Raw genomic sequence first — 12,221 nt, forward strand, 5'->3', positions numbered from 1 at the left:
CCAGAGAAACCAAACCTGCCAACACCTTGATCTCACACTTAGAGCCTCTAGAACTATGAGAAAATAAATTTCTGTTGCTGAAGCCACCCAGTCTGTGGTACGTAGTTATGGCAGCCCAAGCAAACCCAGTCACCACTGGGTTTGCCACTTTCCCTTTCCTCCCCAATACCGTACACAGCGTTCAAATACAATCATGATCTCTGGATTCTTCTGCCAAGTTCTTCTCTTACCTTCCTATCTGCATTGTCCTTTGTAGGAAATTCTCTTCTCACCAGACATTCTCTGATAGACTTACATGTCTGTGAACCAATTTGAAACTGGTCTCCTGGTGCGGAAGGCACTTTTATGAAACTAGGATGCTTCAGGTCCCAGGTGGTTTCTAACACCTTTTGATGTGGCAAACTTTGTTTCTTTTTCAATGCACTCAATTCTTTCATTGTCATCTCTAATTTTATTCTGAGCTGTCTTCCCTCCTCCCTGGCGCTGTTCCTTTCAGCCCGAACTTTGCTCCACTTTTCTCTCCAGTTGGCAGTGCAGTCTGACCACCACCGCATGGTCTTCTCCATCTGGGCAGCTCTGGCTTTGACTTCCTCAAGTTCCCGAAGGAGAAGCTCTTCACAAATATTCCACTCATTGGTGTTGCATGAGTGCACATAGACGTTGTGAGCGGCATGTGATTGCAGCCCCTGAAGTGGCAAACAGGAATGACAAGTGTCCCTGGGGGGGGAAGCAGGTGCTACCGTGTCACAAGGTGGTTTTATTGATGACTGTGGCATCTGGATGATTTGTGTTTCCTCAGTTAACTGATGGATGGAATCTAAATTCATATTTATCTTTTCAGGTTGAAGAAAAGACAGAGAACATAATTAACATTTGAGGTTCCCTTCCAATTATAACAGCAAAACCTACATTTGAAAAACAAGGTTGACAAAAACAATGTATCTTTAAATATTGCATATTTTCCTTTCCACTGTAACTAAAAGTATGGAAGAACTTATGAATTTGTAACTATCCTCAAAAAACCAGAAATTGATAATACATTTTGCCAAATGAATACAAATAAGAATATAAAGATGCAACTGGGGATAGCATATGACATATAACAAATCCAATTCTTTTCAGGTAATATTTACTATAATATATATTGTCCATTAACTACTCAGTGATCCCCTTTTCCCTGCTAACTCAAGCACAACCTGTTTAAGTGGAAGGCGGAATCTACTGATCTCTGGGAGGATAAGCCCCTATTCTAATCCCAGGGGCTAAATCCTAATTGATCTAACTCATCCACGATGGCCTCCACTTCACTGACCATTCACTAGTCTCAAGGCAGCACAGGAACTGTTTCTGGTTGAGATTTCAGGGGAAATCTGTTGGGAAAGTTTCCCAGCTAAAAAACATGAAAAAAATCACAAGATAAGAACCTCTTTTCTTCTGCTTTCTTCCTGCCTAAACCAAGACATGATTCTGGAAGAAGGCAAGTGTAACAGCCACCATATAATATTTAAAATGGTGGAAGAGGAAGAGGAAAAGAGCCTGATTTAATGATTGAGTTGTGGCATGAAATCTAGAATGCATACCTCTGGTTTTCTTGCCATGTGAGAATGATTACCTAACTTTATTTAAGGTGTGGTTGTTGAGTTTTCTGTCACTTGCAGTCAAAATGACATCAGACTGATACGTGAAATATTCTCATCCCATGGTTAATATTATGATAAATTTAAGAAAATATATTATGAATAAGACATGGTGTTTGTCTTAAAGATTTTGTAGTTCAGTGGATGAGACAAGCACATAAAAATTAAAAATACATATTCACACTGTAAAATATATTTATTTATTCCATCAATCTTTTTTAGTACATATTATGTGTCAAGTCAGTGCTAAGTTGCTAAGGTATGTAGGAGGTACTGTAAGGAGAACTGCTCAAGAAGTGATGAACTGTCTCCTAGAAATGAAGAGGCTTCCCGGCATAGATAACTCTGAGGAGTCTTAGCAATTTCAAAGCTTTATAAAGGAATTACAAGCCACTTTCCATATAAATAACAAAGACTAACTGGTAAAAGCAGACCTATTTATCAGTATGTAATAGCCATTACTTTATTCAACTTAGCTATATCGATGACAGCAAGTAGACCCTTTTCTTTAAAATAAACACTTAAAACATGCAGGGACGAATGAAGGGGGGGAAATTGGAGGGGGAGACGAACCATGAGAGACTATGGACTCTGAAAAACAAACTGAGGGTTCTAGAGGGGAGGGGGTTGGGGGGATGGGTTAGCCTGGGGATGGGTATTAAAGAGGGCACGTTCTGCATGGAGCACCGGGTGTTATATGCAAACAATGAATCATGGTATACTACATCAAAAACTAAAGATGTAATGTATGGTGATTAACAAAACATAATAAAAAATAGAAAAAAACATGCAGGTTAATCTGCAAATTAATAAAGTTCTGTGGTTGTATAAGATTACCCATTTTTACTATCAAATAAGATTTACTGGTATAAATAACATTTTAATGTACATGACATTAATTCCTCTCATATTTTATTTGCTTTCATATAGTTACAGATCATAAACTGTCTCCTTACGAACCATCCATTTAATCCAACTGAAGGGGTTTCATTATACTAACAACTTAAAAAATGAGAGTTTTTTTCTCTTTAAGGTTTATTTATTTATTTTAGAGAGAAGGAGAATACAAATGGGGGAGGGGCAGAAGAAGAGGGAGAGAGAGAATTCTCAAGCAGACTGCCCTCTGGGCACGGATCCTGGTGTGGGGCTTGATCCCAGGACCGTGAGATCGTGACCCGAGTCAAAATCAAGAGTCGGCCGCTTAACCGACTGAGCCATCCAGGCGCCCCCAGAATAAATCTTTATATGCTAACTTACAAAATAAGTCTTTACTGAAAAAAAAAAACACATAATATTAAATGTATATCACTTTCGAGTTGTAAGAAAAAAACACATTTTAACAAGTGTTCTGTAGAGGTGCCAAACCAATTCACTCTTATTATAACACTTATAATAATATAGATTCATGGCTGTAATTATTTTTGTTAGCCTTGGTACATGTCCAAGTGCATTTGAATTAGTGCTGATTTGGAGCAATTGTTCCCTACATTTATTTACTGCAATTCAGAGGGCAATGATAATATAGCTGGCCAAATTTCTAGGACCATTAGTAAACCGAGAAAAATATTAAAAAAGAAAATGAACTTTTAGAAGCACACCATGTATTTTATGTATATGTTCACATATAATTATACCTATACGTGTGTGTGTGTGTATGTATATATTCATTGTTCACTATTTAATGATATTTCTGATATTTCCTTCAGCTGGAATTCCAAAATAAAAACAGAAAACTTATTTTAGCATATTAAATTTAAATTTATCCTTGCCATTTTTCAAAATAAATCAGTACCATAAAATTATAATGTCTTTAAAATGTTTCATTAACTTTTATTTCACTATTGTTTTGAAGACTCTATAATTGGATTCTGGTATGTGGAGACCTTGCCTACCAATTAACTATGCATTTTTTCATATCTGACTAAACAAAATTGAGTTGGGTTTAATCATTCAGTCCTTGAACTTGAATAGTTTTTCCTGTTCTAAAGTGTTTCTCAAGCAAGTGTAAATGGGGATATTGAATCCTTATGTGTATCTATTAAAGCACTCATTTCCCTATACATATGTGCATGTTCCTCATGTTTTATTTCAATGACTGTGAAAGTATTTGTCAGTGGTTGTAGCACAAAGCCTTTGATCCATGAGAAAATATTTTAATGCTATTGACTCTTTGGTTTCTTACTCTGAATTTTGCATTGCCCTCACCACAAAAAGGAGGGAGGGGGCACAAGGAAACTCTTGAAGGTGGTGGATGTATTTATTACTTTGATTGTGGTGATGGGCTGACAGGTGCATGTCTACAATCTAACTCATCAAATTATACACATTAAATATGTGCAATATTTTGTATCTACTACACTTCAATAAAGCATTAAAATGTTAATACAATCAGGCTACCCTGATGACTACAAGTATTTTTAATGTCGTACATAACCAAATAAATGAAATATGATGGGTCTGCTCTATAAATAATACTACTAAACATTATTTTTCACGAAAGAGAAGTTTAATGTATAAGACATTGAGTTCCAGATTATACTGATTCAAACTCTGATTCTGTCACTTCCCACATAGATGGATCTTGGACAAATTACATAAATTGCCTTTGACTCATTATCCTTATCTGTAAGGGGAGACAGAAATATCATTGTACTTCAGTTAGTTCTTGTGACCATTAAATGGAAAAATGCCGCAGACTGGCTGGCCCAGGCTGTCTCTTAGGCAAGGTGACAGTTTTCTTCAGTGCTAAACAAGGCACTTATATGTCACTTTGGACTACTGTATCATTTTTCTTCAGTTTCTTTTCTCTCTTTTAAAAGAGAGATGGTATACTTAAAAAAAAAACAAGGATAGCAACAGATAAATGAGATTTACCAAAAAGCTCTTCATTTCATGTAATAAAGGTAAAATCAATTTCTATATCATATTCATATTATTCAGTGAAATATTCAGTGCTATTATCACCATCCTAGAAGAAACCAAGGCTTAGGGATCTAACGTAACCAGCCCAAGTCATACACTTTGAAGGGGCCGACCCAGTTTGGGAATTAAGGAAATTTGAATCCAGAGCCACTGCCTCCCCGTATCAAAAGCCTACAACTTCAAAATACCTATATTCACAATAGTAAGATCATCTTTTAGGTTATTTCAGAAATGCATTTGGCAGATTTCCATTTTGGCTATGTTTATGCTCCAGTATCTCCCACCAAATCACACCACAATTAGTCAAGTGATCCTGATATTGTGCTTTCAGTGAATTTCATCTCATCCTAGCCTAAACGAACTGCAAGTCTGGGGCTCATAAATCCCCACAGGCTCCTCTCTGTCATCCTGCTTCCATGACCCTTGCTTTGGTCACCCTGATGTGTCCATTCCCTGCACAAACCTCCCCTCAACTTTCTCCTTTGAGCGATCAGATTGCTAAGCAAGAGACTTTCCCCTCTCTCCCCACGCTCACCTCCCCTTGGTTTCTCGTCCTTCAGGTTATCAGTTAGTGGGACCTATGCTTGACTCTCTCCATCTCTTACAGGCCTGACATCTGAGCAGAAAGTTTGCACTGGGCTTCTTCTGTGATAGTGAATAAAACAGACATGGATTCTGCCATCCGGGGATCTTGTTAATAACCAAAAGCAATAAATCAAACTAAGACTCACAAAGTTTAACTCTCTTTGAAAGAAATAAACAGTGTATTGTGATTCAACACATACCTATATACTTAAAGAAGTCTCTCTGAAGTGACAGATGTCTTATGTATTATCTGAAGAATGAGGTAGACCAGAAATAAAAGCATTTTTGGCAGAAGTTATACTATCAGGGCAGAATCAAATAGGGTCCAAAGGGATATTTGTTTTTATGTTTATACTTCTTGCTTTCCATTAACCTATAGGAAATGAATTCTAAATGAAACCCTTCTTGGATTTTTTTTCCCTAAGAAGCATAGGACTGCTAATGCACACACAATAATGTTAATAAAAGCCATAAGCAAAGAGTAAATAGATTAATACAGATTCAAAACATAGTGCTAAGGAACAGTTGTTACTTTAGATATGATGCCATACACTCTGATAAAACGTGAAAAAGAAAAATCAGTTTTTAATATTCAGAAAAGTAAAACACCATACTGTATTTTAAAGTGTGGCCCGTCAAACATGCACATGTGATTAGTATAATAAAAATGCGTATACTGTATGGATCTAAAGCAGAAAAAAAATATTCTTAGGAAAGTTTTGCACGAGAACACTAAATAGGAAATATGAGACTCCAGTTGTAACAGGAAGGTAAGTGAACAATTACAGCAAACGGCGAGATCACACCACTGCAGGAAAGCTCAGGTTCTGCCCATGGGTATTATATTAAAAAAAAAAAAAATCCATACACTGTGGCAAATTACACAGGCAGTTATAGTTTATATTTGCTGTGATAGTGAGATTTTGGAACCATATTGAGGCAGGAAATACTTGCACAAAAAGGCCTTGTAGTAAAAGCATAAATGAAAACATTTTAAAACACATATATTTATGTTTCCTATCAGTCATTATCAAATTATAAATTGCATTATCTGATCAATTAGAAATTAACTTTATTTTAAAGAATTGGCATGGAATTTATATAATAAGCCCCACCCTTTTCTTAGCTGACTCTTCCCTGCTTCCTAAGTCTTTACAACATCTTACTCTTTCCCAGAGTTGTTGAAGCCATGTGTGATGCTTCTTTAGTCTAGGTTTTCAGTAAAAAATTATTTGAGAAAAATAATATATTTCTTAGATAATGCTCAATGGTAAAAAAAATTTAACTCCATTTCTTTAAAAAAATCTATTTCAGAATAATTTCTCCACATCATATCTTGATGTCATTACTACCATTCCCAGACAATAACAATGTCTTCTCTGCTTTAAGAAGAAAACAAAACCAAAAACAAACAAAGACCATAAAAAAAAAAACATTTAAAATAAAAACCTTATAAGGTCAGACATAGAAAGTGATCAGTTTTACTTCTTCGGAATATGAATAGAGGAATAAAGATCCAAAAATCCACAATCCATTTCCATTTTATAAAATGCCAATGTATCACTTGTAATGAAGCTTGGAAAATGAAAATTTCTTTTTTCTGGCAGGCTGATCATCTTGAAGTTCTTATAATGCTTTGCCTGCCAATTACCAATTTAGGTTCAGATCATTTAGAATTTCTTGGAGGATATAACATAATTTAACTACTCTTATGTAAACTTAGGGTACAATCAGGTTTGGGCAAGTTCTGTTTTAAAATATTCCTGAAATGTCTCACCAGTGAACAAATAATGTGACATAAAGATATTTTATCTAAGATTTGAGTTTATAGCTTAAGTATGTTTCTTCTAACAATATATACAAAACCTATGTTACTTTTATTACCTATTTGCATGGAAGCCTGACACTTGTTGAATTCCTTGGCATTTCCTAATATTTATGTTTAAATTTCAAGGTTTCAGTGAACAAAACCACAAACGATCCCAATTTTCTCATGCAATCTAATCCAACTTAATAGCGCCAAATAAATAAACCAAAATATCTGTTGAGAACAATGCCAAAAATGAAATTAGTATTAGCTGTGGAACTATAAAGCACTGCTGAATCTTATTTTCATATAAGTATAATCTTGCTACTCTTTCCAGGTGGCTAACAGTCAGAGTGCACATTTTATTGGAAAGAGCACTGAAAAATTGTGGTCATGTCGAAGATCCTACCACTTTCCAAAGTTGGACAGGCAACCCTGAATCTGGAATATGCATCACCATGTAAATATCATTTTGTATAATTTCATAAAAATTAAAGAATGTAGAGGACAATGTAACTATGCCCATAAATATTAGTTAAAAAATAAAAATAAAATCCCGAAGAGCAAAAAGCCAATAACTCAAAATTATGATTGTTATTAATTTATAATGTGAAAGTGAATTACCCTATAAAATAATTCCTATCACAGTTCCACAACAAACTAGGTAGTGCTAAAAAGAGCGGTTATGGTTTCCATTTTTTGTTATTTAAAAGCTATTTGTTAAAATTATAGATTTTCTTTAATATTGGATCCGTCAACATTTTCCAGTATTTATGTCCATTTCAGGGTTTGAAACCACCAACTATTCCAGTTTTCCTATGCATTTCCTAAGCAAAATTCCTACATCATTTACCCAATTCACACTTGCTCCTAAAGAATGTATGAGGCTAAATCAGAAGTTCTTCATAGATCTTGTTACACTTTGCACTGAGCAAAAGAAAGCCCCTTCCTGTCAATAAGATTCAGTAATATTTTCTCACACCCATTTGATGGAATGTGCATAGCTGCCAACTACTCTGTGTTAGCTGACTGGAAAGTTTTCACAGGCTTAATAATGAAACTTGGAGAATATAGTCCAAATGATTGTCATGTTTACTTTTGAAATGCAGTTATAAAAATTTTTGATTAAAAAAACTATTCTTAAAGTCTGTTTCATTTCCCCAATTGTACATTCTTTACATTAATAAACCAAATTGGCTAAAATGTATCCCACATCTAAAAGCTAAGAGAAAAAACTGGAATCAGAAGCAGGATTGTTATATTTTATGTAGACTTTTGTGAGCCATACCTATGCAAAATATTTCCAAATACTTTGCTTCATTCACTCTTATTTCTTACTAAAGCAAAGCATTAGTCACATAAAAGCATGCCAGATATTATTTGGTAGCTTTATTTCTTATGTATTATCTGGAATTTAATTTTCAGGGTAAAGAGCTATGACCATATTGGTGGCAGAGATTAAAATTCATCCTTTGAATTATAAATCATATCAAAGAAGCCTTTAAAAAGCTCAACTCCTCCAAATCACAAAATTACTGATTCATTAAAAGTTATACAGAACATCTAGAAGAGAAGAGATGGGGCAAGGTAAATATTTTTCTGGACAAGACAAGATTTTAGAAACCCACACTCCAGAGTTCAAGAGGCAATTTGGAAGCCCTCAGATTTGTAGCTTCTCCCTGTTAAGGGCTACTGAGGGCCTAGTATTTGCCAGAGTAATCTTCAGAAGTTTCAAATATACTACCCAAGAAGTTGTGTAAGATTGTCGCCTTGTCTTTTTTTTTTTTTTTAAGATTTTATTTATATATTTGAGGGGGGGGGAGAGCATGCGCAGGAGGGGTGTGGGTGGGGCGAGGGCAGAGGCAGAGAGAGAAGCAGACTCCCTGCTGAGCAGAGAGCCAGATGCAATGCAGGGCTGGATTCCAGGACCTGAGCTGAAGGCAGCCCCTTAACCAACTGAGCCACCCAGGTGCCCTGTCATCCTTGTCTTGATGGTCAAGTAAAGCAATGTTTTAAATATAGAAGTTAGTATTTGTTTATTCAGTATAATCACTGGACAGTGCCATGATAAAACACATATAACTTGAACTAAGGAGCAATAGACAATTCTGCAAAGAGTTAACTAACATAGTAAAAGTGACAGATTAGTTTCCTATTGCTGCTGTAGCAAATTACCACAATCTTAATGGCCTAAAGCAACACAAATTCATTATCTTACAATTTTGAAGTTCAGATGCCCAAAATAAATCTCATTGGGCTAAAATCAAAGTGTGGGCAGGGCTGGTTTCTTCTAAAGACTCTAAGGGGAGGATCATTTCCTGGCCCTTTTCAGCTCCTAGAGGCCACTTACATTCCTTGGCTCATGGCCATTTCATCAGACCACTCCAACTCTTTATACCCATCATCATATCCCCTACTGCCAACGCTGATTTTCCTCTCTTCTCCTGTAAGGACCTTTGCAATTATATTGATCCCATCCAGATAATGCAGGATAATCTCCCCAGCTCAAAATACTTAACTTAACCACACCTGCAAAATCTCTTTTACCATGAGGTAACACATTACAGGCTCCAGATATTAAGATGTGGGCATCTCTGGGAGGCGAGGAGCATCGTTCAGCCTACACCAGTGATATAGTGAAAAAGAGATTAGACTTTGAAATCACAGAAATATGACTTCAAATTCTTTCCATAATTTGGCCATTTCTTGCTTTGTTATTTATCATCTCGTGACCTTAGGAAATTTATGTGAAAGTTTCTTCATCTATAAAATGGGGATATTAAAAACTTTGTCACGGTTGTTTCAAGGGCGTCACATGAATTTTCCCTCTGTATGGGTCATTTCCCTCAGTATACCCCCAGCAATTGACTGGATCATCACCCCCTTCTCCACGAGGTAATGCCCCCATTTCTCTGCTCCTATGACAAAAGAGTTTATCTCATGTGTTGTTTATTTTCACTGCTTTCATTTCCTCACATCCCATTCTTTCATCCATCCATTTCAACTGGAAATCTGTACCCTCTATTCCACAGAAATCCCACTTGTCAAGATCACAGATGACCTTAACACTGCCTAATTGGATATTCATTTTTTAACCTTGCCTAATGTGACCTCAACGATGTTCTACAACAATTGAAAATTCCTTGCTCTTTAAACACATTTGTCATATTTTTTCCTTATCACCACATGCTTCTCATTATTCTGTTACCTCCTCCTCCTTGGCCTCCTTTGTTTCTCTCTGCTGCTCCCCTCTAAACATTGCAGAGTCCAAAGCATGCTAATGTGAAATAGAACGTCTTTGCCATTGAATGCCAAGTTCTTATCTCCAGTCCTTTAACCTCTCCTGAGCTTCAGACACACAGTGACTCTGTATTTCCACCTGGATGTCCAAAGAAATCTCCACCTCAACTTAACATTACAAAATTGCACTCCTGATCCCCAGCCTCCTGCAAATTTGTTTTCTTTCCATCGTTTATATCCCAGCAAATGGTGCCACCATCCGTCCAACAGCTCAAGTCAAAAACCTAGTTTCTCTCTGACCCACATTTTGTCAGCAAGTTCTAATACCTCATTTCTTCAAATGACTTCCTAGATCCATGTATTTCTTTCCACCTTCATTGCCTCTATCCTGTGGAAACCACCACCGCCCCTTTCAGCATTACTACTTCTGAAATGCCTACTAATACTTCTGTCTAGTTGGTATGCAGCAGTCAAAAAATTTTTAAAAAATTTAATAAAATGACATAACTCTCTCATTGCAACTTGATAATGCCTCTATTACAATTAGAATAAAATGAAAACGCTTAATCACAGTTTCACATGATCTGCCACCAACCTTACTCCCTGGCCTTGATTCCTATCTCCCATCCTTTCTTACTTTCCCTTTTTGCTCCAGTCATGCTGACTTTCCTCTTGTTCTTTGAAGAGGCCATGTTTATTCCTGCCTTAGGATCTTGTGGGTGGAATGCTCTTCCCTCAGATCTTTGGACTCAGACATGTTCCCCTATTCTGAATATTTAAATTTTAAGAGGCACTGAAGGTTCAAATGAAGAGGATGAAATGCTACCAGTATAATGTAAGCACAACCTCCAGATGTAGTAACTCTACATTTGTATAATGTATCTATTTTTAAAACACTTTTAGTGTACATTTTCCATGATGCTTATAGAAATTCTATTAGGTAGGTATTGGTGCATGGACCAATGTCAGAATACCTGACTAGTAAGTGGCAGAGACAGGACTTGATTCAGATCTTTCATCACAAAATTCAGAGCTATTGCCACTATATCAAATTGTTTCTTTTACAAATGTTCAGGATAAACATCAGTATCCTGACCCAAACACAGCAAAGTATGTGATCTCAATGCCCCTTGATTCATGGAGAGCGAGGGTCAAGAAGAGTTTAGTTTCATCCCATCAAACCATCTAGAGGGCTACAGAATTTAGTAGCCAATACCACCTTCTTGTGTTTCTTATAAAAGAAAAATCCAAAGGCCAGGAGGACTAGATGGAGAGGAAAGTAGTGGTACCAACACTCCATGATGGTTCTCACGTTCTTAGCCTCAGAACAAGATACTCTTTTGGAGTCCAGCTTTCCTCTATGAACAAATATTAAATTTCTTGTTCAAAAGAGGGAAATTGAAAAAAAAGTCTCAGTACCCTTAAAGTGCTTTCCCAAGTCACCTCAAAAAATATATACCACACACGTGTGTGTATACATATATACATGCACATAAAAATATATACACACACAGTACACACATACATTTTAATTGGGTTGCATATGATTTTAATACTATTATTTAGCAGACTGAGCTAAACTTTTGTGTATATTCAGGAATGTCAGCAGTACTTGCAGAAAATAATTCCTCCATGTCAAATCACTTTTCTGTTTAATCCATTTTCACTACCATTATATGCAGCAAATGAAGACTTGAGACAAAATCATAGTTATTCCCAATGTATTCTGAATATGAATTTCTATGTTTCATTATTGTTTCCAAGGTTCATGTCACATGCTTATAAAGTCTTTTTTAGATTCAAAAAATAGAGAGTATCTGCATAGATTATCTAGTTCTCAGACCATAGCATGCAGACCATAAATTAATATGCTCCACGGCAGACCATAAATTAATACTCACTTGCATATATGAAGATTATATTTCTACAGCCAAATCATTCATGTTTACTATGCATGGTTTATGCTAGGATAGAAAAAAAGCACTGCCTATATTTAAAGACTAGACATTTAGAAAATATTTGACAGAAAT

The 12,221-nt window shown here is 36.0% G+C and overlaps 1 protein-coding gene across 6 annotated transcripts in view; it reads right to left on the reverse strand.

Moving 5' to 3' along the window:
• Positions 1 to 12,221, reverse strand: part of CCDC102B (coiled-coil domain containing 102B) — a 185,686-nt gene that overhangs the window by 96,094 nt on the left and 77,371 nt on the right. For all 6 annotated transcript variants that reach the window (XM_025886902.2, XM_073898067.1, XM_073898068.1 and 3 more), the window contains one exon: positions 231 to 833. In XM_025886902.2, the coding sequence (XP_025742687.2) occupies positions 231 to 827 (597 nt within the window). In that variant the 5' untranslated portion in view covers positions 828 to 833. The remainder of the gene's footprint in view (positions 1 to 230; positions 834 to 12,221) is intronic.

This window comes from Callorhinus ursinus, unplaced genomic scaffold (assembly GCF_003265705.2).
Source record: "Callorhinus ursinus isolate GAN/ISIS: 27379988/994484 unplaced genomic scaffold, GSC_fseal_2.0 scaffold11, whole genome shotgun sequence".
NCBI classification, from domain to species: Eukaryota; Metazoa; Chordata; class Mammalia; order Carnivora; family Otariidae; genus Callorhinus; species Callorhinus ursinus.